This window comes from Scyliorhinus canicula, chromosome 11 (genome assembly GCF_902713615.1).
Source record: "Scyliorhinus canicula chromosome 11, sScyCan1.1, whole genome shotgun sequence".
Lineage (NCBI taxonomy): Eukaryota > Metazoa > Chordata > Chondrichthyes > Carcharhiniformes > Scyliorhinidae > Scyliorhinus > Scyliorhinus canicula.
Window position 1 is genome coordinate 151,336,667 of NC_052156.1, and position 26,294 is coordinate 151,362,960.

Sequence of the window (26,294 nt, forward strand, 5' to 3'; positions counted from 1 at the left end):
CCTCTCACTCTGCATCTCTCACCCCCCCCCCCCCCTCCCCCTCCCCCTCCACCAATGGCATTAACTTGCATTAATAGAGCGCATTTAAGTAAGCAAAGACTCCAAGTAATTTCAGAGGAGTAAGGAGACAAAATGGACATTAAGGAAAAGGAAATATTAGATTGGATGATCAAAAGTTTTGTAAGAAGTTTTACAACACCAGGTTAAAGTCCAATCGGTTTGTTTCGAATCACTGCTCCTTCCTCAGGTGAATGAAGGCTAGTGATCTGAAACAAACTTGTTGGACTTTAACCTGGTGAAAAACTTCTTGCTGTGCTCACCCCAGTCCAACACCGGCATCTCCACATCAAATGTTTTGCGGGAGAGGTTGATTTTTAAGGAGCAGTGGAAAAGCGGAGAGGTTTAGGGAGGGAATTGGGGCTTTGGTAATGAAGACACAGCCATCCAGAAAGTAGTGGGGGGGGGGGGGGGGGGGGTGGACATTGAGCTTGCAGCATTGTGTATTCCCATTTCACCTGATTACAATTATCACGGCCGTCTACAATAATCCTTTCTCTGTAAGTACCCAAGGCACCAAGGGAATGCTGTTTTCTTCAAAAAATTGTCTCCGGCACTGCAGGGATTATGTTGTAAGAAAGCAAACGGAGTTTAATTGAATGTTCCTTCCAACAGACAGAACTGTTGGTGCAGCTCCCCTTCACCACGGGGGCCAGGAGGGGGCCCCCCGGGAGCCCCGGGAGAGGGCGGGGCGCCTCAGAGGGCGGGGCTCCCCGGGAGAGGGCGGGGCGCCTCAGAGGGCGGGCCCCCGGGAGGGGGCGGGGCTTCCCAGGGAGAAGGCGGGGCCCCCGGGAGAGGGCGGGGCTTCCCAGGGAGAGGGTGAGCTTCCCAGGGAGAGGGTGAGCGGCAGTGGTGGCGTCTCCTGCTCCCAGGTGAGTTTGAGCAGGTTTGTGTGTGAATGTGTAAACTGACAGACAGCGGGGCCGCTTGACACAGGAACAGTTTATTCAGCTGAAAGGAGGTTGTGTCTGCTGGGGGGGGGATCGGGAATCTGCTCCACAACATCGGCGCAGGAAGTAAGAAACATCGCCAGAGCCACAGGCTGCTTTCCCCATTGAGGGGCAGCTGGGGGGGGGGGGGGGGGGTTAACCTGAGCATCACCACACCTGGGGTAATGTTGGTAAGGTGAACCTTCATGAATAACCTCAGCCGGTGCGGGGATTGAACCTGCGCTGCTGACCTCGCTCCACATCACAAACCAGCCAACTGAGCCAGACAACATCCAGCAAGGACCCCAGTCTCTCTCTCTCCAGCTTCCACCATTCGGGGGCTGATCAGCAATATAACTTCACACATATCTTTACCCCTTGCCCAAATACCTTTTGGTTAACTGGAAGAATGCTGCTTGATCGAGCTGATGTTGGAAGAAAGTTCCATCATGGTTTGTGTGTAGAAGTGTTCCATAATTTAACTCTTGAAAAATCAAGCATTAACTGTGCCTCGCATTGTAGACTCCTCAACCAAAGAAAATAATTTATCGATCCACTTTATACTGAAAATTTTGGATCAAATGACCTTAACCTTCCAGATTCCAGGGAATGCCACATGGTTTGTGCATCAGTCTGGTAAACCCACACTGTATGATTGTACGTTCTAGCCTTTCACACAAGAACAACTTGCAATTATATACAGTAGCACCTTTAATGTAGACATACACACAATAGGATGCAAATGGGAGAGTTTTGGAAGAGTTGGATTTGAGGTTGGCCAATGAAAATATTGGAGACGGCAAGCTTTGAACTGGCGGAGCTACGGATGAGAGTTTGAATGACAGTCTAGATAGGATGGGACAGAGGAAGGCACAATTTCAGAATGGAATTGGCAATCCTGGTGATGGAATGATAAGAATTGAAACTGGACCCGTATTAAAGCAGGATATGGAGGTGGTCCACTTTCAGGTGGGATGTCCCAAGATTGGATGTGAGACAAGCAGTGCGACTGAAAAGAAGCACAGTAAGAAGTCTTACAACACCAGGTTACTGCAAAGAAGCAGTAGAGGGAGTATTTTTTAGTGCACCCAATTAAGTTTTTCCAATTAAGGGGCAATTTAGCGTGGCCAATCCACCTAGCCTGCACATCTTTGCGTTGTGGGGCGAAACCCACGCAAACACGGAGAGAATGTGCAAACTCCACACGGACAGTGACCCAGAGCCGGGATCGAACTCGGCGCCGTGAGGCTGCAAGGTTAACCCACTGTGCCACCGTGCTGTCCTGATTTGGTCATGTTGATGCCTTCAGTGGTCAGCAACATTCAAATGGGACGGACAGGAATGGTGTAGCTAAATTCCCATTTCAAAAGCCCGCAATGACACTTCACTGAAATCCTCGTGAGACAGTACAACTCAGGAAGCAGAGTGGGTGTCCAGTTTCACAGAGGACAGAGGAATCCTGGATTGAGGTCCCCCTCTAGAGGTGGAGATTGAATTGTGTTTCCTATTAACCGGAAATCCTCGTGACAAAACTGCTGATAGCCTGTGTGTCAGTCACGTGAGATATTGCATGGCCGTCACATTCTCTTGTTAGGTGGAGTCATGAATCTTGACATATTTTTGACAGTGTGTAATTATGTTTCACAAATGTTAACACCTTCAATTCTGCTTTATTTTCTTTGGCCACCAGCCAGTTCTCATTGTGTTGGAATATTTGTCTCAAAATTTGGATTTCAGCACCCCGCCCCTATCAATCAGAATTCAATATCTGTGCATTAACCTCTTTATAAAATATTTCTTACTAGAGTTTTTTCTTTTTTATAAGTAGCGTAACAAATCCTCAACTGACTCAATGCAGCATAAATGCTTTTGCGTACGTGAATGCAGAAAAAGACAGGAAAACCCCAACACACTTGATTCAGCTTAATCATTAAATTGACTCCCCGACTGTACAATAAAAAGGTATAATGAACAGATAAGTTAGAGAATAGGGGAGAAGGTGATAGGCCATGGAAACATGGTAATATGGTGCACGCCATCACGTACAGCGAGTTCAAGACATAACTTATGGAAAACCTTGCAGGAACAAGGATCCAGCTGCACAGGGAGGGGTCAAGTCCAGGATTGCAGAGTTTGGTTATTAGTCTGGTCGGGATAATGGTGTTAAAGGCTGAGCGGTAGTCTATGAACAGCAGTGTGACATAGGTGTCCTTGTTGTCACGATGTTTGAGTGTTGATTGTAGGGCCAAGGAGATAGCATCTGCTGTGGATCGGTTGCAGCGATAGGCGAACTGCAATGGATCGAGACAGTCTGGGAGGCTGGCGTTGATCCAGCTCATGACTAGCCGTTCAAAGCATTTCATGAAAACAGACGTCAGGGCCACCAGTGGGTAGTCGTTGAGGCAGGCTACCTTGTTCTTCTTTGGTACTGGTATTATGGTGGTCTTCTTGAAGCAGGTGGGGACCTCAGAGCGGAGAAATGATGTGTTGAATATATCTGCGAATTCACTCGCCAGCTGGTCAGCGCAGGCTCTTGAGTGCTCGTCCAGGGATTAATTCGGGGCCCGTCGCTTTCCGTGGGTTCACTTTCAAGAAGGCAGCTCTTACCTCCTGAGGGTGTAATAGTTGGTACAGGTGTGTACAGGGATGTTGGAGCGGGTGGCACTGATGCTGAGGGCTGACTGTTCTAAGCGGGCATGTAACCTGTTCAGTTCATCGGGGAGGGATGCTCCAGCCCCAGAGATCTGCCTGGCCTTGCTTTGTAGCCTGTGATCTCGTGAAAGCCCTGCCATAGACGTCATGGGTTTGTGTCATTGGCCTGAGACTCTAGTTTGATCTGGTATTGTCTTTCAGCGTCCCTGATGGCTTTCCGTACATCGTACCTGGATTTCACATATCGGTCAGGGTCGTCAGACATGAAGTCCTCCGTCCAGGACTTCAGCAGGGAGTGGACCCTTTGGTTGAGCCAAGGTTTCCGATTGCCATATCTCAGTGAAGCAGGGGACCAGGAAAGGTCCCGTCTTTTACCTTTCACCTATTGGCATAGGGGCAGTATTTTCTCCTAGAATGGAAGATGGCGCAGAATGATCCATCGCTTTTGCATCACGAACCTTAACTAATGTTGAGAGAAAATACTCTCAAATTGAGAAAGAGGGCCTCGCCATCCCTTATGGGGATTAAAAATTCCACTAGTATGTGTACAGGCATCTATTCATGATCATCGCCAATCACAGGCCATTATTAGGGTTATTTCGGAAGGACAAGTCTATTCCGCCTCATCCATCAGCCAGAGTCTAGCGATGGGCTTTACCTCTAGCTGCTCACAACACAAACCAGGTGCCCAAATCCCAAATGGAGATGCCAGAGCTGACTTCCAATGCCTCAAACTATGCCACCACCCCCAGTACCACCAGAGATGATGTTAGCCCTCAACGTCTTGGATGGTCAGCTGGTATCATTGCAGCAAATACTGAACTTGACTCCAGGACTGTCCAAAGTGAAGCATATGGTCCTTCACAGATGGCACTTTGATGGGTCAGACCAAATCCAGCCATTCCAGCTCCACAAACTGAGCTGTCAGGATGGACTGTTACTGTGGGCATTTAGAGTGTGATTCCATGCCCATCAAAGGGAACATTGCTGCAGGAGTTACACGATGCTCACCCAGGTCAGAGCAAAATGAAAATGCTCACGTGTTTGGTAAACAGGTATTGATAAGCATATTGAAAATCTAGTCTGGTGTTGTGATCAATGCCAATCGCCATAATCTGCCTATCGGCTCACTTGCACCCATGGGAGCAGCTTGGCTGACCTTGGGCACAGTTACAAGTGGATTTTGCAGGTCTTTTTATGGGCATCATTTATTGTTCATGCCCATTCCTAGTGGCTTGATATTCATGAAATGAGAACAGCAATGTTGCTCACAACAGTCGAAAAACATTGGGGGGGGGGGCGGATTTCAACATGGTGCTGGACCCGGCGGCGGACAAGGTGCTGAGTGGGTTTATGGACCAGATGGGAGGGGTGGACCCATGGAGGTTTACAAGGCCGGGGGCCAGGGAATTTTCATTCTTCTCCCATGTCCACAAGGCCTACTCCCGGATTGACGTTTTTGTTAAGAGCAGGGCGCTGATTCCGAGGGTGGAGGACACGGAATATTCGGCGATAGCCATTTCTGATCACGCTCTGCATTGGGTGGAGCTGGGGGAGGAGAGGGACCAACGTCCGCTGTGACGTTTAGAGGCGGGGCTGCTAGCGGACGAGGAGGTGAGCGGGCGGGTCTGGAGGTGTATAGAGAGGTACCTGGAGACTAATGATAATGGGGAGGTGCAGGTAGCGGGGGTCTGGGAGGTACTGAAGGCAGTGGTCAGAGGACAGCTAATCTCCATTAGGGCAAACAAGGAGGGGGGAGGAGAGAGGGGGAGAGGTTGGTGGGAGAGATGATGAGGGTGGACAGGAGGTACGCGGAGGCCCCGGAGGAGGGATTGCTGAGGAAGCAGCATAGCCTCCAGGCTGAGTTCGATTTATTGACCACCAGGGAGGCGGAGGCGCAGGCACAGTGGAGGAGGGCGCAGGGGGCGGTATATGAATACTGAGAAAAGGCGAGCCGGATGCTGGTGCACCAGCTTCGGAAGCGGGAGGCAGCTAGGGAGATCGGTGGAGTTAGGGATGGAAGAGGGAGCACGTTACGAAGTGCGGTGGGTGTCAATGGGGTCTTTAGGAGCTTTTACGAGGAACTGTACCGGTCTGAGCCCCCATTGGAGGAGGGAGGGATGGGTCGCTTCCTAGACCTGCTGAGGTTTCCGAGAGTGGAGGAGGAGCAGGTGGCGGGGTTGGGGGCGCAGGTTGGACTGGAGGAGGTGGTCAAAGCGATAGGGAACATGCAGACGGGGAAGGCACCGGGGCCAGATGGGTTCCCGGTTGAATTTTACAAGAAGTATTTGGACCTGCTGGGCCTGCTGTTGGTAAGGACCTTCAACAAGGCAATGTCTAAGGCGCTGATGTCCTTGATCTTGAAGCGGGGCAAGGATCCCCTACAGTGTGGGTCATATAGGCCGATCTCATGCTTAAGGGCAGCACAGTAGCATTGTGGATAGCACAATTGCTTCACAGCTCCAGGGTCCCAAGTTCGATTCCGGCTTGGGTCACTGTGTGGAGTCTGCACATCCTCCCCGTGTCTGCGTGGGTTTCCTCCGGGTGCTCCGGTTTCCTCCCACAGTCCAAAGACGTGCAGGTTAGGTGGATTGGCCATGATAAATTGCCCTTAGTGTTGGGTGGGGTTACTGGGTTATGGGGATAGGGTAGAGGTGTTGATCTTGGGTAGGGTGCTCTTGCTAAGAGCTGGTGCAGACTCGATGGGCCGAATGGCCTCCTTCTGCACTGTAAATTCTATCTATGAAAAAATGTAGATGCAAAGTAGCTGGCAAAGATTTTGGCCATGAGGATAGAAGACTGTGTGCCACAGGTCATACATGAGGATAAGACGAGGTTTGTGAAAGGGAGGCAGTTGAATGCTAATGTACGGAGGCTTTTGAATGTTATAATGATGCCGGCAGTGGAAGGGGAAGCGGAGATAGTGGTGGCGATGGATGCAGAGAAGGCCTTTGATAGGGTGGAATGGGGGTACCTGTGGGAGATATTGAAAAGGTTCGGGTTTGGGGAGGGGTTCGTCAGGTGGGTGAGGTTGCTATATGAGGCCCCGGTGGCGAGTGTGGCTACGAACAGAAGGAGGTCAGAGTATTTCCGGTTGCACCAGGGGACAAGGCAGGGGTGTCCCCTATCCCCCCTGCTCTTTGCGCTGGCGATTGAACCCCTGGCCATGGCGCTGAGGGAGTCGAGGAACTGGAGGGGGATAGTGGGGGGGGGGCATCGGCTGTCGCTTTATGCGGATGACCTGCTGCTATATGTGGCGGACCCGGTGGGGGGAATGCCGGAGGTGATGAGGATCCTTGGGGAGTTTGGGGATTTCTCCGGGTACAAGCTCAATATGGGAAGAGCGAGCTGTTCGTAGTGCACCCAGGGGATCAGGGAGAGGGGGATTGGTGAGCTCCCGTTAAAAAAGGCGGAGAGGAGTTTTAGGTACCTGGGGGTACAGGTGGCTGGGAGCTGGGGGGCCTTATATAAGCTTAACTTCACGAGGCTGGTGGAGCAGATGGAGGAGGAGTTTAAGAGGTGGGACGTGCTGCCACTCTCCCTGGCGGGCAGGGTGCAGTCAGTCAAAATGACGGTGCTCTCGAGGTTTTTGTTCTTGTTCCAGTGCCTCCCTATCCTGATCCCCAAGGCCTTTTTCAGGCAGGTGAAAAGGAGCATTATGGGGTTTGTGTGGACGCAGAAGGCCCCGAGGGTGAGAAGGGTGTTCCTGGAGCGGAGCAGTTGGCGCTGCCTAACCTCTGTGGGTATTATTGTGGGCCGCCAACGTGGCAACGAGCTGGGAGTGCAGGAGGCGAAAGAGGCCGGTATTCTGGCCTTTGCATCCCTGGTAGGCCGGCGAAGGATTCTTCTACAGTGGAAGGATGCGAGGCCCCCGAGTGTAGAATCCTGGGTCAACGATATGGCTGGGTTCATCAAATTGGAGAGGGTCAAGTTTGCCTTAAGGTGGTCGGTGCAAGGGTTCTTCAGGCGGTGGCAACTGTTTCTAGACTTCCTGGCGGAGCGTTAGGTGATGGTCAGCAACAGCAGCAACCCGGAGGGTGGGGGGAGTTTGGGGGGGCTGGTGAGGGTTTGTTTGTTTTTCTTGATTGGGCGTGTATATTTGCCTTCATGTTAACTATCTCTGTTAATTTCTTATTTGTGTATACGGGGGGGGGGGTTGTTATTATTTCTTTGTGTTTTTGTTGGTGAAAAGTTTTGAAAACTTGAATAAAAATTAATTTTTAAAAAAACAACAGTCGAAAAACTACGACAAATCTTCGCTATGCATGGCCTGCCAGAAGTTTAAGTCTCTGATAACGGCTCTGCCTTTACAGAGGCAAAGTTTCAGCATTTTATTCAGACTAACGGAATGCAACATGTGTGCACTGCCCCCTATCACCCAGCCTCGACTAACTTCGCAGGAACAGTTGTCCAGATTCAAGTCAGAGAAATTTCCACCACATCCTTAGGATTGATGCTTGCTGTATTCCTCCTGACTACGTTTTACTTTGGCAATATCCACTGCAGAGCTACTAATGGGGAGGTGCCTTTAGACCAGATTTGACCCAATGTTCCTGAATTTAGCAGGGAAGGTGGGGGGCGAAACAAGGTACACAAAAGAAATATCGCAATTCTGTCAAAGGTGACAGGTCCTTCAAGGTAAATGGCTTAGTATTCATCCGGAACTTTTAAAATTGGTCCAGCCTGGGTCCCCGGGAAGATCATAACAAAAACAGGCCCCGTATTCTGTCTGGTTGACCGCCAAGGAAATAAAAGTAAGGAAATATGTAGATCATAAAAGGAACAGAAAAACTAACATATTAAAGCAGAGCAGGCTGATCCAGCAGTACATACCAGGGTCCCTCCAATAGCATCAAGTTCAGTGGGACTGGTTACTCCAGAGGAAAGGCCTCTTGTTCCAGTGGACACTGAAGCAGATGTCTGCACTCGTACGCTTCCTGAAACCACCCAACTGCTGCTCAAGATATCGTTACCTCAACTGAGGCAGAACCGGACAGAGAGCGGACGCGTTCTGAGAATTTGGATGTCTCATGATAGACTGAAACTATTGTGTTACCCCACCATTTATTTTAAAGAACTATTCTTGTAAGTAGTTGTCTGATTGTAAATGGGGTAGTAAAGAAGTTTAAGGGGCAGGGAGATGTTGTAGCGTGGCAGAGCACACAAAGCGGCAGTTGAGTCGTGGAGCAGCGGTGGACAAGTCAGTGGTTGTCCGCTGGCCGGTTGACACCCGGGGAGTTGAGGAGTAGGGCGCTCGAGGATCAGGTCTCCATCTTGAGGAGTCAGCTCCACCCCGGTTGCATCTGACTGCTCCCATTTGCCGACAATTTTCTTAGGATTCTTCGGCATTTTGTCATCAATGCCTAGCCGGAAATCAACTCGGGACATGCTATGGGGTATTCACTCCCGGATTAGGTAAGAATGTGCCACAAACACAATAAATGAGTGGATTAAAGGATGAGTAGCGGCAGAGCCCATGGAGACGCTACTATTTCCGTGCCTGCATCAAGTGATCCACATTGACTTCTCTTTGAGAGGGGTGTTTCCAAACCTCAACTTCCCAATCCTACAAAGTGGCCTCTTGTTTCAGGCATTGATGGAATCCATGGAGCCGTGTACTCTGTTTCTGCAGGAAGAGTGTAATGTGGTTTTAGAGGAGACACACACTGAGTAAATCTCCAGTGCATCTTTGTTAGCTCGTGATAAGCCACTAACCAGATTAATTATAATTATGTTACATAAACGGAATCCAATCTGTGGCTGGTCCGCTCACCTGGGAGCTATTGACTTCATTCCAAACCATAATGCCTTGAAACTGCCTCCACTGCACAATGCTAAATGTTTTCATCTCTTACACCAGCCATTCTTAAAGCCAGTTTCCTAATTGTGGATCCGTGCTCACTGACTTCTAGTTTTTTAAAATAAATTTAGAATACCCAATTCATTTTTTTCCAATTAAGGGGCAATTTAGCATGGCCAATCTACCTACCCTGCACATCTTTTGGGTTGTGGGGGCGAAACCCACGCAAACACGGGGAGAATGTGCAAACTCCACACGGACAATAAACCAGAGCCGGGATCGAACCTGGCACCTCGGCGCCGTGAGGCTGCAGTGCTAACCCACTGCACCACCATGCTGCCCACACTGACTTCTAGTTAATGCTGCAAACTAATTTCTGATAGACTTGGTGAAGAAAGCCTCCATTTCTATTGTCAGCCTGGCTCAGTGGTGGCATTCCTCTGTGATTTAGAGAGTTACAGGTTTGGGAACTCCGAGGCTGGCTCTGCAGTGCAGTACTGGGGGAGTGCAACATTGCCAGAGGTGTTCCTTTTCAGATGAGGCTGATGCTGAGGCCCAGTTTGCCCATTCAGGTGCTTGTAAAAGATCGCATTGAAGAATTTGAATTTATTTGAAGAAGAGCTGGGGATTTTTCCCAGCATCCTGACTAATATTCATCTTTCAACCAACTTTATCCAAAACAGATTATCCTGCCATTTGCCTCATTGCTGTTTGTATCACGTTGCTGTGTGCAATTTGGTCACAACATTCCGTCAAACAACAATAATGATCACACTTAAATCTAAGTCTTTGTTTATGAAGTTATTTGGGTTACCCTATGAGGGGGGAGTTGAGGTGTTACAAAAATGTTATTTGTTGATTTGGACGTGGCTGAGATTTCGAGATGGAGGACATTAGATTAAATTCTGAAAAGTGGTCCTCGACCCAAAACATTAACTCTGTTCCTCTCTCCATAAATGCTGCCAGGCCTACCGTCAATTTCCAGAATTTCCTGTTTTTATTTTTAAGTTCCTTTCCCAGTTTGATCATTATTGTTTCCCAGTTTGTGCTCCCACTGTGTCCCTGAGCTGGGAGAAAAATCGGGATCCCATTCCTGATTGTCTGATGGCTCTGTGGTGTAGTTGTACTCAGACCCATTTTGGAATCCTCTTGCCCTTGCCATCATTGGCCATGAGTGATGTTTGCGTGTGTTTGTGATGTCTGGCATGGTTCAGTGAATAGCACTCTCATCGCTGAGTGGTGCCACTGAACCAAGAGGGCAATGGAATGAAAATTCTTCTCTCGGTACCTGTAAGAGTCCTTCAGGAAATCAAATTGGACATTCAACCAGCCGTCGGTGAATTGAAGTTAATTTCAGAAATTTGAACAAATAAAATCCAGTCTGACTCCCATGGCAGTACTGGAGGGAGTGCTGCACTGTCAAGGTGCCATCTGTCAAATTTGATTTGAAACTGGGCCACCAGCTCAGATGGACAGAAAGAAAAGAATCCATGGCAGTACTTTGAGGAAAAGTAGAGGAGATATCGCTGTGACCTGACCAATGTTTATCCCTCCACCGATATCACCCAAACAGTTCCTGGGATCTATATTTGAGCAGATTGTGTACTGTGTTTCCTACAAGTCAAAACACTCGACCAGTAAACTGTGTACATGCGCAACTGGCCCAGCAACATTGGAGGTATTGTCTGGGCATTTCAACTTGTGTCAAATATTTAAAGGTGCTGAATGTAACAACAAAATTCCAATAGGGATTTTGCTCATGATAAAAATCACAATTCAACCTCGACTATTGCTGTTTGATCCAGTTATGATCAGTGTCTCTCTCTGTGAGTATCCCAGCACGCTCACCCTGTTTGAAGGCAGTTCCTGGCAGCAAGCCCACCCTGTTTGAAGGCAGTTCCTGGCAGCAAGCCCACCCTGTTTGAAGGCAGTTCCTGGCAGCAAGCCCACCCTGTTTGAAGGCAGTTCCTGGCAGCAAGCCCACCCTGTTTGAAGGCAGTTCCTGGCAGCAAGCCCACCCTGTTTGAAAGCAGTTCCTGGCAGCAAGCCCACCCTGTTTGAAAGCAGTTCCTGGCAACAAGCCCACCCTGTTTGAAAGCAGATCCTGGCAGCAAGCCCACCCTGTTTCAATGCATTGTGTAAATTTGTTCAGACTTATTGTCCCTTCCCTTTGTGTTGGAGAGTCCTGCTTCATTGGGCAGAAGTTGAATATCATCTTGTGATGGTTCTTTCCACAGGTAGAGTTGGAGTATCGTCGTGCCAATGGCTGGAATGGAGGCTGTGAAACAATGCGATGTACCTGTTGCCATCCTTCAGAATCGGATCAAAGCTGCCAAGGACCCTGAGGAGACAGCGAAGCTTCAGAAAGACCTGGACCAGCTCCTTGAGGTAACTGAACATGGGGTGGGAGTCCCACACCGCACCCCTCCACCCAATGGGTGCTTCCTCGCTTCATAACTAGTGATTGAATGTTACTGTTTAGTGATGGACTAAGGAAGTGATGGGATTGGCTGCTCACTAACTGGCTGACTGGCAATGGGGAATGTTGCTACCAGAGACACCCCCATCCCTGAGATTTGTATTCATTTTATGGGATGTAGGCATCGCTGGTTAGGCCAAGATTTGCCCTCAGAATGTGCTGGTGAGTTGCCTTCTTAAATCGCTGCAGTCCCTGAGGTGTAGGTACATCCACAATGCTGTTAGGGAGGGAATTCCAGGATGTTGCCCCGGCGACAGTGAAGGAACGGCGATATATTTCCAAGTCGGGATGGTGAGTGACTTGGAGGGGAACCTCCAGGTGGTGGGGTTCCCAAGTATCTGCCGCTCTTGTCCTTCTAGATCAGGGGTGGGAAAACTACGGCCCGCCAAAGGTCTTTATGCGGCCCACCAAGTCATTAAAAAAAAAAATTATTTAAAAAAAAAATTTTTTTTTTTAAATTTTTTTTTTTTAAGGTTAATGGGGGGGGGGCTGTTGGGTTACTTACTGGTATAGGGTGGATATGTTGACTTGAGTAGGGTGATCATTGCTCGGCACAACATCGAGGGCCGAAGGGCCTGTTCTGTGCTGTACTGTTCTATGTTCTATATGAGGCGCCCAGAATCATAACCGGGTGAAGTAATTATTTTACTTAATATACTATGCGTCCATTTAAAATTGTGAATTTCTGAATGTGGCCCTTGCACGGAAAAGTTTTCCCACCCCTGTTCTAGATGGTAGCGGTCGTGGGTTTGGAAGATGCTACTTAAGGAGCCTTGGCGAGTTACTGCAGTGCATCTTGTAGATGGTGCACATGGCTGCCACTGTTACTGGTGGAGGGATTGAATGTTTGTGGGAAGGGTAGTAATCAAGTGGGCTGCTTTGTTCTGCATGGTGTCAAGCTTCTTGTGTTGTTGGAGTTGCACTCATCCAGGCAAGTGGAGAGTATTCCATTACACTCCTGACTTGTGTACAGGTTTTGGGGGGGTCAGGAGATGAGTTACTTGGCACAGGGTTCCTTCCCTTTAATCTGCTCTTGTAGCCACAGTATTTAAATGGCTAGTCCAGTTCAGTTTCTGGTCAATCATAACCACCAAGATGTTGATAGTAGGGGATTCAATGATGGTAATGGCTTTGAATGTTATGGGGCAATGGTTAGATCCTGTCTTGTTGGAGATGGTCATTGCCTGTCCACAAGTCAGGAGTGTAATGGAATACTCTCCACTTGCCCGAATGAGTGCGGCTGTCATTGCCTGTTACCTGTATGGCGTGAATGTTACTTGCCACTTGTCAGCCCAAACCTGGATAATGGTTTCCACAAGAGGGGAATAAAATGGTGGAATCTCACTCACTGTCAGTCCTTTATCAGGCGATTGGGGTGTAACTAAACCGATCCATTACTTTACAGACAAGAGAATTGATTCAACAGACAGTGCAGGAAGTCGTTAGACTGGCTACGGACTCGAAGGAACAGGCCGAACGTGTGCTAACCACAAAACCGCACCTCACGCAGCGAGAAAACTATAACGCTGCAGTGGAATATTTCCGCATTCGCTGTTTCGACTGGCGCAAGCAAGAGGTACGTCTGTGATGCTGGAATTAGAGACAGGCCAGCAGAACAACATAGGATCTCTCCTATAGTAAGGGATGATATCGGTGCTATGGAGGATAAGGTTGAATCCATTTGGGTGGAAATCAGGAATAGTAAGGCGAAAAAGTCACTGATAGGAGTAGTCTATAGGCCATCAAATAGTAACATTATGGTGGGGCAGGCAATAAACAAAGAAATAACTGATGCATGTAGGGGCTGGTTTAGCTCACAAGGCTAAATCGCTGGCTTATAAAGCAGACCAAGCAGGCCAGCAGCATGGTTCGATTCCCGTACCAGCCTCCCCGGACAGGCACCGGAATGTGGCGACTAGGGGCTTTTCACAGTAACTTCATTGAAGCCTACTCGTGACAATAAGCGATTTTCATTTTCATTTTCAAATGGTACAGCATCCCGGCCCTGGGTCACTGTCCATGTGGAGTTTGCACATTCTCCCCATGTCTGCGTGGGTTTCACTCCCACAACCCAAAGATGTGGAGGGTAGGTGGATTGGCCACACTAAATTGTCCCTTAATTGGAAAAAAATAATAATAATTGGGTACTCTAAAAAAAATTTTTTTTTAAATGGTACAGCAGTTATCATGGGGGATTTTAATCTACATGTCGATTGGTTTAACCAGGTCGGTCAAGACAGCCTTGAGCAGGAGTTTATAGAATGTATCCGCAATAGTTTCCTCGAACAGTATGTAATGGAACCTAAGAGGGAACAAGCGGTCCTAGATCTGGTCCTGTGTAATGAGAAAGGATTGATTAATGATCTCATAGTTAGGGATCCTTCTCTCGGAAGGAGCGATCACAATATGGTGGAATTTAAAATACAGATGGAGGGTGAGAAGGTAAAATCAAACACTAGTGTTTTGTGCTTAAACAAAGGAGATTAGGCAGCACGGTAGCATGGTGGTTAGCATAAATGCTTCACAGCTCCAGGGTCCCAGGTTCGGTTCCCGGCTGGGTCACTGTCTGTGCGGAGTCTGCACGTCCTCCCCGTGTGTGCGTGGGTTTCCTCCGGGTGCTCCGGTTTCCTCCCACAGTCCAAAGATGTGCGGGTTAGGTGGATTGGCCATGCTAAATTGCCCGTAGTGTCCTTAAAAGTAAGGTTGGGGGGGGGGGTGTTGTTGGGTTACGGGGGGGGGGTGTTGTTGCGTTACGGGTATAGGGTGGATACGTGGGTTTGAGTAGGGTGATCATTACTCGGCACAACATCGAGGGCCGAAGGGCCTGTTCTGTGCTGTACTGTTCTATTCTATATTCTATTACAATGCGATGAGAGAAGAGCAAGCTAAGGTCGCCTGGGAGCAAAGACTTTATGGTTAAACAGTTGAGGAACAGTGGATAACCTTCCAAGCGATTTTTCACAGTGCTCAGCAAAGGCTTATACCAACAAAAAGGAAAGACGGTAGAAAGAGGGAAAATCGACCATGGATATCTGAAGAAATAAGGGAGAGTATCAAATTGAAGGAAAAAGCATACAAAGTGGCAAATCTTTAGGGGGCAACAGAAAGCTACCAAAAAAGCTATAAAGAAGAGTAAGATAGATTATGAGAGTAAACTTGCTCAGAATATAAAAACAGATCGTAAAAGTTTCTACAAATATGTAAAACAAAAAAGAGTGGCTAAGGTAAATATTGGTCCTTTAGAGGATGAGAGAGAAATTTAATAATGGGAGATGAGGAAATGGCTGAGGAACTGAACAGGTTTTTTGGGTCGGTCTTCACAGTGGAAGACACAAATAACATGCCAGTGACTGATGGAAATGAGGCTATGGCAGATGAGAACCTTGAGATGATTGTTATCACTAAGGAGGTAGTGATGGGCAAGCTAATGGGGCTAAAGGCAGACAAGTCTCCTGGCCCTGATGGAATGCATCCCAGAGTGCTAAAAGAGATGGCTAGGGAAATTGCAAATGCACTAGTAATAATTTACCAAAATTCACTAGACTCTGGGGTGGTCCCGGCAGATTGGAAATTAGCAAACTTGACACCACTGTTTAAAAAAGGAGGTAGGCAGTAAGCGGGTAATTATAGGCCAGTTAGCTTAACTTCGGCAGTATGGAAGATGCTGGAATCTATCATCAAGGAAGAAATAGCGAGGCAACTGGATGGAAATTGTCCCATTGGGCAGACGCAGCATGGGTTCATAAAGGGCAGGTCGTGCCTAACTAATTTAGTGGAATTTTTTGAGGACATTACCAGTTCAGTAGATAACAGGGAGCCAATAGATGTGGTATATCTGGATTTCCAGAAAGCTTTTGACAAGGTGGCACACAAAAGGTTGCTGCATAAGATAAAGATGCAATGCATTAAGGGTAAAGTAGCAGCATGGATAGAGAATTGGTTAATTAATAGAAAGCAAAGAGTGGGGATTAATGGGTGTTTCTCTGGTTGGCAATCAGTAGCTAGTGGTGTTCCTCAGGGATCAGTGTTGGGCCCACAATTGTTCACAATTTACATAGATGATTTGGAGTTGGGGACCAAGTGCAATGTGTCCAAGTTTGCAGACAACACTAAGATGAGTGATAAAGCAAAAAGTGCAGAGGATACTGGAAGTCTGCAGAGGGATTTAGATAGGTTAAGTGAATAGGCTAGGGTCTGGCAGATGGAATACAATGTTGACAAATGTGAGGTTATCCATTTTGGTAGGAATAACAGCAAAAGGGATTATTATTTAAATGACAAAATATTAAAACATGCTGCTGTGCAGAGAGACCTGGGTGTGCTAGTGCATGAGTCACAGAAGGTTGGTTTACAGGTGCAACAGGTGATTAAGAAGGCAAATGGAGTTTTGTCCTTCATTGCTAGAGGGATGAAGTTGAAGACTAGGGAGGTTATGCTGCAATTGTATAAAGTGTTAGTGAGGCCACACCTGGAGTATTGTGTTCAGTTTTGGTCTCCTTACCTGAGAAAGGACGTACTGGTGCTGGAGGGTGTGCAGAGGAGGTTCACTAGGTTAATCCCAGAGCTGAAGGAGTTGGATTATGAAGAGAGGTTGAGTAGACTGGGTCTGTACTCGTTGGAATTTAGAAGGATGCGGGGTATCTTACAGAAACATATAAAATTATGAAGGGAATAGATGGGATAGATGCGGGCAGGTTGTTTCCACTGGCGGGTGAAAGCAGAACTAGGGGGCATAGCCTCAAAATAAGGGAAAGTAGATTTAGGACTGAGTTTAGGAGGAACTTCTTCACCCAAAGGGTTGTGAATCTGTGGAATTCCTTGCCCAGTGAAGCAGTTGAGGCTCTTTCATTAAATGTTTTTAAGATAAAGATAGATAGTTTTTTGAAGAATAAAGAGATGAAGGGTTATGGTGTTCAGGCCGGAAAGTGGAGCTGAGACCACAAAAGATCAGCCATGATCCCATTGAATGGCGGAGCAGGCTCGAGGGGCCAGATGGCCTACTCCTGCTCCTAGTTCTTCTGTTCTTATATAGCCTTCTCTGCTCCCAAGAAAGCAACTCCAGGAAATCTAGGGTGGGATTCTCCATCCTGCCAACCGGCCAGTGAGGTTTCCCATTGTGGGCAGCTCCACGCTGTCGGGAAATCCACGGGCGTGGATGCGTTCCCGGCGGAACAGAGATTCCCGACAGCGGAGAATCCAGCTCCTAATCTTTCCTCTTGGCTAAAATTCTCCAGTCCTGGCAATATCTTTGTGACCAGGACTGTATGCAGAATTCCAGTTGTAGGCTAACTTGTGTTTTGTACCATTCAAGCATAACCTCCCCGCTCTTACATTTATTTTATGCCTTGACAAATAAAGGAAAGTGTCCCAAATGTCTTCTTAACCACCTCCTTTGTCCTGATACCCACTGGAACCTGTAGCCATGTTCTCTTCCATTGCACTCCCCAAATTTATTACACTTCTCTGGATTGAATTCCATTTGCCGTTTTTCTGCCCAGTCTATTGATACCTTTCTGCAGTCAACACCAGTGTTCTCCACTATCAGCCACATGGCTAAATTCTGTATCATGTCCAAATTTCTTAATCATACCGCCTACATTTAAATCTATATCATTGATGTACACCACAAAAAACAAAGAATCTGGTACTAAGCTCTGCGGGACATCACAAACAGCCTTCCGGCTACAAGTGCCTATCCATCAGTACCCTTTGCTCCAGCCCATATTTATGCTAATGTTCTTATATTCGTTGTTCCGATTCCCATTCTTGGCTCGGGGAATGTGGTACTTTACAAGGAATGGGAGTGAAAGGTGCAGTTGGGAAGAGTTAGCAAAATAAAAGGTTCGACCTCTAAATTCATTTAACGTTTTAGAGCATCTCGTTGTAACTGGTGTGGAGGCAAGAGTTCCTCTTAACTGGTGTGGACGTCCTGGCTAATTGTCCATTTGTGTTTTTTATTTCTGCAGTACGAGTATGCTCGTCACCAACTGAGTGCCTTCGTCAGTCTGTGTGAGGAGCGGGTCCCACTGACACGGTACGGTAACCCCCCCCCCCCAACAACAACCACATACACAGGCATTTCAAATAAAGAGAACCCATGGGGGGGCACTTAGCTGTTTAACAGAGACCTCTGCAGACAATAGTGAGCGAGGAAAGGGTGTGCCTTTTCTTTTTTTTTTCATCAGTTCAGAGTGCCGAATAATTTTTTTTCCAATTAAGGGACAATTTAGTATGGCCAATGCAGCTAACCTGCACATCTTTTGGGTTGTGGGGGTGAAACCCATGCAGACACAGGGAGAATGTACAAGCTCCACACGGACAGTGACCAAGGACCGGGATTCGGGTCCTCAACGCCCTAGTCCCAGTGCTAACCACTGCGCCACCGTGCTGCTCTGGGTGTGTGTTTTCTAATAATTTTCAGCAAATATTTAGTGAAAAGTTTGATGTTATACGTATAAGGAAGAATGTAACCTAATACAGGAAGTCTTTAAAAAACATGCAGACTGGTCAATCAGCAGCATATAAACTAGCATGAATAAATGTGAGGTGGTGCACTTTGGTAGATAGGGTAGAAACATTGCTTCCACCTTAGAAAATAAGAAACTGGTGCAGAAGAGCAATATGATCCAGGGATAAAGGTGAACAAATGTTTAGAAGCAGCATCATAAGTCATCAAAACAATAAAAAATGTTCACAAACTGCTGGGATTTATCTTTTGGGGTATGGAAGACAAGAGTATGGTGCTAAACTTTTATAGGACACGTGCAGGCTGCAGTTGGACTTCTGTGTACACTGCTGATCTCTGTACTATTAAACAACAGAGAAAGTGCAAAAACGGTGTGTGAGAACGGTGGATGAAGTCGAAGCTGCCATTAAACACATGAAGATTGGAAAAGCCGCAGGAGTGCACGGGATTCCAGCGGAGATATTCAAACTTCGAGGAGAAGAGATCACCTGTCATCTCCATCAGCTCTTCCTGAAAATCTGAGACAGAGAATAAATCCCTGCCGACTCACGGATGCTGTTAATGTCAGCATCTTCAAGGAAAGAGAGAAAGTGGACTAGGAATCTCCCTATTCTTCATCACCAGGAAGATCATCGCCCGAATCCTCGTTAACCGCCTTCTCCAGTCTCTGAAAAACCTCCTTCCAGAAAGTCAGTGGCTTCCCACCAAACCGTGGAACAGCGGCCATGCTTTTCACAGCTTGGCAGCTTGAAGAGAAATGCCAGGAGCAACATCAACCACTCAACATGGCCTTCATCGATCTGACCAAGGCTTTTGACTCAATCAGTAGGGAAATGCTGTCGAAGACCCTGTCAAAGGCCAACTGTCCAGAGAAATTCATCAACATCCTCCGATTCCTCCACGGGAAGATATCGGCGACAGGCCTCACCAATGGAAATAAGACAGAAACCTTTGAGGTCAAACTGGAGTCAAGCAGGGATGTGTTATCGCTCCCATCCTTCACCTTTTCAAGTGGAGTAGTCATTGCCTACAGGATGGACTGAAAACCTTTCAACCTTAACTGGTTGAAATCTAAGAAGAAAAAGACACTGACACGTGGAACTTCAGTCTGCGGATGACATTGTCACCTCTACTCTCACAGAAGACAATCTCCAAGCCATGCTTGGCACCTTCGCGGAAGCATACCAAAGAATCGGTCTGAGCCTCAAGAAAACTCAATTCCTCTTCCAACCCACCCCAGGGAAAGGTCCGATCTCTCCTTTCATGAAGATCAACAGAGAAACCCCTCCCAAACGTGGAATATTTCCCATAACTGGGGAGCCACCTCTTCTCTAAGGCTGACATTGATGTGGATATACAACATCGTATCCAATCAGCGACACCTCCTTCGGCCGCCTAAGGCTTTGACAACTGCGACATCTGTGCTGACATCAATGTCCTGGTGTACAAGGCAGCTGTCCTCCCAACTCTTCTATACGGCTCAGAAACATGGACCACGTACAGGCACCATCTCAAGGCCCTGGAGAGGTACTATCAATACTGTCTGAGACGGACAGGCGCACTAACATCAGTGTCCTTGAAGGAGCCAAGAGCATCAGCATCGAGGCCATGATCATCTAAGACCAACTCCGCTGGGCCAGCCAAGTGCTTAGGATCTGGAATCATAGAATCACTACAGTGCAGAAGGAGGCCATTCGGCCCATCAAGTTTGCACCAACCCCCTGAAAGAGCACCCTACCTAGACCAATGCCCCACCCTATCCCATAATCAGTCACCCAACCTAACCTTCACATCCCTGGACACTAAGGGCAATTTAGCACGGCCAATCCACCTAACCTTCACATCTTTGGACGGTGGGAGGAACGGAGCACGCAGAGGAAATGCACGCAGACAGGAGAATGTACAAACTCCGCACAAACAGTGACCCAAGGCTGGAATTGAACCCGGTATCCTGGAGCTGTGAGGCAGTAGTGCTAACCACTGTGCCGCCATAAGGATGTCAGAGTCCCGACTGCCAAAGTAAATTCTCTTCCAGCTAAAGGAGGGCTTCCAAACAAGAGGACAACAAAGAAAGGGCTTCAAAGACACCCTGAAGCCTTACCTCGAGAAGTGTAACATTGATGTCAGTGCCTGGGAGACCCTTGTTCAGAAGAAGCCTACTTGGAGGCACCTCTTGATTATAGAGAGATAATTCTTGGAGGACACCTGACAGCAAAAGGAACCCTGGAAAAGAGCCTAAGAATGGAATACCGGCGATCTGGAGTGCAAGGGTCGATCCCACCTCCCGGAAACACCTGCCACGTGTGCGGTCCAAAATGTGGCTCTAAGATCGAGTTCATCAGCCAGCTCAAGGACCCACCGCCCCATGACCAGTAACAGGAGTTTCTCAGATGGATAATCATACTTGTTAATGAATGATCACCGAAGAGGAAAACATTGCTGATCTCCATAATAAAGAAAACACTGGAGAAAGTGCAAAAAAGATGTGTGAGAATGGTACCAGAACTGAGAGATTACAGCTACTGGTAAAGGTAACATGTTGGGGCATTTTTCTTTAGAAAACGGAAGACTTAAGAAGAGACTTGATCGAGGTCTTTCTGACTGGGGTCGGACAGGATAAATGTGGATATCACTTGTGGGAGATTCCAAAACTAGGTCAATAAATACAAAGTTACTAATCGGGAAATTAGGAGAAATCACTTCACTCAGAATGGTTAGAACGTGGAACTCGAGGGGCGGCATGATGGTGCAGTGGTTAACACTGCTGCCTCACGGCTCCGAGGACACGGGTTCGATCCCGGCCCTGGATCACTGTCCGTGCGGAGTTTGCACATCTGCGTGGGTTTCACCCCCACAACCCAAAGATGTGCAGGGTAGGAGATTTGGCCACAGTAAATTGCCCCTTAATTAGAAAAAAAAATTGGATCCTCTTACTTTTAAAAAAAAAAGAATGTGGAACTCGCTATGGTTGAGGCAAATACCTTGAATGCTTTCAAAAAGAAACGATATGCATCGCATGAGAGGGAAACAATACCAAATGACACACTGAACGGCTGAGATTTAAAAAAAATATAAATTTAGAGTACCCAATTAATTTTTTCCAATTAAGGGGCAATTTAGCATGGCCAATCCACCTACCCTGCACATCTTTGGGTTGTGGGGTCGAAGTCCACACAAACACGGGGAGAATGTGCAAACTCCACACGGGACAGTGACCCAGAGCCGGGATCGAATCTGGGACCTCGCCGCTGTGAGGCAGCAGTGCTAACCCACTGCGCCACCGTGCTGCCCCATGAACAGCTGAGATGAGGCAGTTTCTTATTTCCATGATGAATGGAAGGAGACTTTTGTGGAGTATAAACACCAAGACAGGCCTGGTTCAGTGCTTTAAATTCTCCATTATTTTACATTATTAAACTGTTCTCCGGCTGTTTACCCAGAATAAATGGGGGAAACTATTGTACAAATACTGAGCGGCTGTAACTGCAACAAGAAGGGTTAGGGGCAGGATGTCCAGGGTAACAGCAATAACACCCTTGTCAATTGAAAATGTAAAACTCTAGTTACCTCAGTCATTACAAACCTGAATTACCCACCTGAAAACTGGGAGACCTGAAATCACCTTGCAGTCTTAACGGCAAACTTCGCCTTGAAGTAGGGAACCCTGGGCATCCCGATTGGACATGGCCAGCTGTCCCTGCAGCTTTGAAGTTGTTAGTCTGGTGTCAGTGGATCAAGAAAAGTATTTGGCGTTTCTGTCACCAGGTGTCAGTAGAAAACATAAATTGTACACGACACACACAAATTAAAAGTGTTGAGAAGCAGGTAATGTACAAGTTTCCATTTTGTCAAATTGACTCTAATAAAGCTCTTGAAAATTGCAATTGGGCCTCAATGGAGCTCTCATCTCAGAGTCTTGCATTTCTCTGTGCTGGACAGCTCGGTCATTCAAATTTTCTGGGTGGTAAGAGATGTTTCTCCCGACTTGGACTTGAGTGATGCTCCTGCTTGCTGAATAAATAAGAATCAAAGTACCGCGGATGCTGAGAATCTGAAATAAAAACAGAAAACGCTGGAATTGCTCAGCACATCCGGCAGCATCTGTGGAGCGAGGAGCAGAGTTAATGTTTCAGCACAATGATCCTTCATCAGAACTCTGAAAGGTCATGAACTGAACCTGGTGCCGAGTTATTCGTAGATGACCTGATTCTGGCTCAGAGTTTTGTGCGTAGCAGAGCAGATGTCTCGTTGCAATCTGTTGAAACATTAACTTTGTCACTTCACCCATTCTGCCAGACCTGCTGAGTAATTCTAGTATTTTTTGTGGAATGAATCACTTAAGATGTTTTCTGCGTTCTCTCTCTGTACGTGAGCTGCATTGTAATTATGCTGCCTTTGAACAGGATCAAGGAAGCGATTGACCGAGTAAGTGAGAAGCTGAAGAAATGACAAAGTGAAACCCAGTTCTCTCCATGCAGTCAAGACAAGCAACTCCCTCTTTCAACTTGTAGTGTCTTCTAACTGGAATCAAAACTTTGTAAAGCTGCCAGCTTCTCTCTCTCTGGTGCTGGGCCACATTATTCAGAATAACTGGACAGGGTTGGGGTTTACTATTGACCCATAAATCACTTGATGCAAAAGCAAACCGTAAAGAACCTTTGTATTTCTTTTTCTATAAAGTATGCACTGAAAATATGATGGGCTTCATTCTTGTAATACACACCCATTGGTAATGGTGCAAATTAAACTCGGTCGCGAGGTGTGCTGAGCGATAGAGTTAAGACCATTGTAGTGTGAAGTTTACAGAATAAGTCCTGTGTTGATGGTCTCAAAGATAAACAGCTTGGTTATCTGATGGATGCACAGGACACTCAGCTTTAAGAATTAATCTGTTCTTGGTACTGGGATACTGTCTTTATGTAGATAATGGACTTCTTTGGAAGAGGAGAAGTTTACTCTTTCACGGTGAAAGTGTGAGGCCATTGATGCAGTGATAGATGTCATTCCATTGTCTACCTGTAAAACAAATGTAAACATTTCAAAAAAGTCACTTTCTTGAAGGTTGTACTTTTAAAAAATAAATTTAGAGTACCCAATTCATTTTTTCCAATTAAGGGGCAATTTAGCATGGCCAATCCACCTACCCTGCACATCTTTGGGTTGTGGGGGCGAAACCCACGCGCAAACGGGGAGAATGTGCAAACTCCACACGGACAGCGACCCAGAGCTAAGATCGAACCTGGGACCTCGGCGCCGTGAGGCAGCAATGCTAACCACTGCGCCACCGTGCTGCCCTTGAAGGTTGTACTTTGAACTGTCAACATTTTCAGCAACATGAAAAAATTGGGGTCAAATATCAATTTCCTTTTGATTAATTTTACCATATTCTGCAATTACATCCAGTTTCCTCTTCAACTTATTTTTATCAGCTCCTTTAGTTGTTTCATAAATTCATTAACTCTGAGTGAACAGGTTTTGCCTGGCTTTTCCTCTTTATGTAGGCGGATTCTTTCTATGACGCGGGCTCCCTAATTTTAAATATGGGTCTCTGGATCTTTGAACTTTTCACTGCAGTTGACGTTTTACCTGGCTGGGCTTCACACATCCTCATTCCTTACTCTTGAACATTTTGATTCAAAGTCTCTTTTCAAACGGGCCCAAATCTTTCCTCTTCACTTGGTTGTGGGGATGTCATTGGACTGTTCACCTCACCCCTTCATTTCTCAGATTACACAACCAAAGTACAGAAAATGAGAAAAGGCCATTCAGACAATCAAGCATATTCCAGCCCGAGTCCATGTCTGATTGGGTTATTAGGGACCTCCCATCCCACAATACCTGTCAATGGCCCCCTCATGAGAAAGGATCAATTTCCTGACTTGACTTCCCTCAGCAATTTGAAAACAATCAGAGCCATTAATATATTTATAACCCTTAGTCGCACTTCTCAACAAATCGGGACCGGCTCAAATTCAATGTCACTTGTCTCAAACCAACCGCTGGGGGAATTTTGTTTGTAATCTTGAACCTTGATTACATTTCAGGAACTCTGTACCATGACCAGCTTGCCCAGTTTGATCTACTTTGCTCTGTCCATATTGCCCCAGCTTAATGGCCTTGAGTGAGTGCAGGACAAGATTATTGAGCAAGTTAAATTGTTCATTTATTTCCACCTCCTCTTGATACCTTTCATTAGTTTAAGGGGTGTGTCATGTCTCCTTTGAACACCCTTCATTATTGTACCTAACCTTGCTTCTCTGTGTACCAGTCTCTCAGCCCTGTTGTGCCTGGAGAATTCAACTCATATTATGAAGTCTCCAATGCTGTGCTAGAAAATATTCTAGATTTTAGAAACATATGTAACAGTTTCTAAAAGATAAAGATATGCAAGAAAATATCTGTTTGACCAAAGTTTCTGTGGTGATCATCATTTCTCTCCCATCCTTCAAATCCACAATGTTAACCAACCCAATTCATCTGTCATCCATCATCAAGCATTTTTTTAAACCCTTTTTAATACTGTTACCTTTTATGTTTTTTTGAATAAATTTAAGAGAACCCAATTATTTTTTATTTCAATTAAGGGGCAATTTTAGCATGGACAATCCACCTAACCTGCACATCATTGGGTTGTGGGGGTGAAACCCATGCAGACACGGAGAATGTGCAAACTCCACACGGACAGTGACCCAGGATCCTCAACGCCGTAGGAAGCAGTGCTAACCACTGTGCCACATGCTGCCCACCGTTGCCTTTAATGGTACCAATTTCTATATTTATAGGTTTTGGGGGTGCTTAGGACTTGAACACAATCTTGGGTGATACTTCAGGGCACTACTGAAGGAGTACGGTTTTGGTGAAAGTGCCATCTGGCAGGGGTGATGTTGAATCGACCGATTGAGGTGAATGTAAAATACCTCCTGGAAATCTCTGAAATTGCTGCGTGAAAACATTTCCCTGTAATCACACACTTTAGAAGTAATTAATTGTCTGGGAATCACTTTCGTACACCCCCTGGATCATGAAAGAAATTATATAAATGTCAAGTTCTTTATTTTCCATCACTGATTTAGTTTTAAGTAAATTGAATGACCTGGGAGTTGTTCCAATTGATTTTAGTCTAGTTTTATTTGTGCTGTTCAATCTTTTATTCATTAACCTACTAATTGCATTTGTGTTTTTAAAAAAAACAATTAAAGCTTTTAAATACTTGGAGGAAAAGTGCAAATGTTTTTATTGAACCTATTGTGACAAAACTGTAACTCATATAAACATTGGTGTCTATTCAGAAGCACGAATGAGGTTTATGAAACAAGAACAGAGAATACTGGGAAAACTCAGCAGATCTGGCAGCATCTGTGGGGAGAGAAACAGAGTTAACATTTCAAGTCCGTTTGACTCTTCATTGGATCTAAAAGAGCGGGACAATGTGTTGGATATCATACTGTGGCTGGGAGGGATTGCAACATAAGAGGCAGCAAACATAAGAACAAGAGATAGATAGCCCGGTTTGGATGGGGAGGGAGGGTTTTTACTCTGAGACAAGAAATGTATGGGATATATTGATGAAAGAGAACAGCCGCAGTCTAAAGTTGTTAAACTATAGTCCGGAAGGCTGGAATGTGCCTAATCGGAAGATGAGGTGCTGTTCCTCCAAGGATCTCCTGCCAAGGATATTGTTGTTACACTCGCTTGTTCCCTATCCAGAAATGCAAGGAAAAAGCAGGAGAGAGAGCCCTGAAAGGCTCAGGTAAATGTAAACAACGACCTGAGTAACTAATACAAGTTACTAACACGTAACTTGGCAGCTCGGTGCCGCAGTGATTAGCACTGCCGCCTCACGGCATTGAGGTCCCAGGTTCGATCCCGGCCCTGGGTCACTGTCCCGTGTGGAGTTTGCACATTCTCCCC

The 26,294-nt window shown here is 46.6% G+C and overlaps 1 protein-coding gene across 1 annotated transcript; it reads left to right on the top strand.

Annotated features, from left to right (window-relative positions):
• The first annotated feature begins 859 nt into the window (after positions 1 to 859).
• Positions 860 to 25,604, top strand: LOC119973506 (legumain-like). Its single transcript, XM_038811746.1, has 5 exons — positions 860 to 929; positions 11,676 to 11,826; positions 13,323 to 13,493; positions 17,884 to 17,951; positions 22,787 to 25,604. Exons 2-5 carry the CDS (start codon positions 11,701 to 11,703, stop codon positions 22,830 to 22,832), a joined length of 411 nt encoding a protein of 136 aa, XP_038667674.1. The 5' UTR covers positions 860 to 929; positions 11,676 to 11,700; the 3' UTR covers positions 22,833 to 25,604.
• Positions 25,605 to 26,294: the final 690 nt, after the last annotated feature.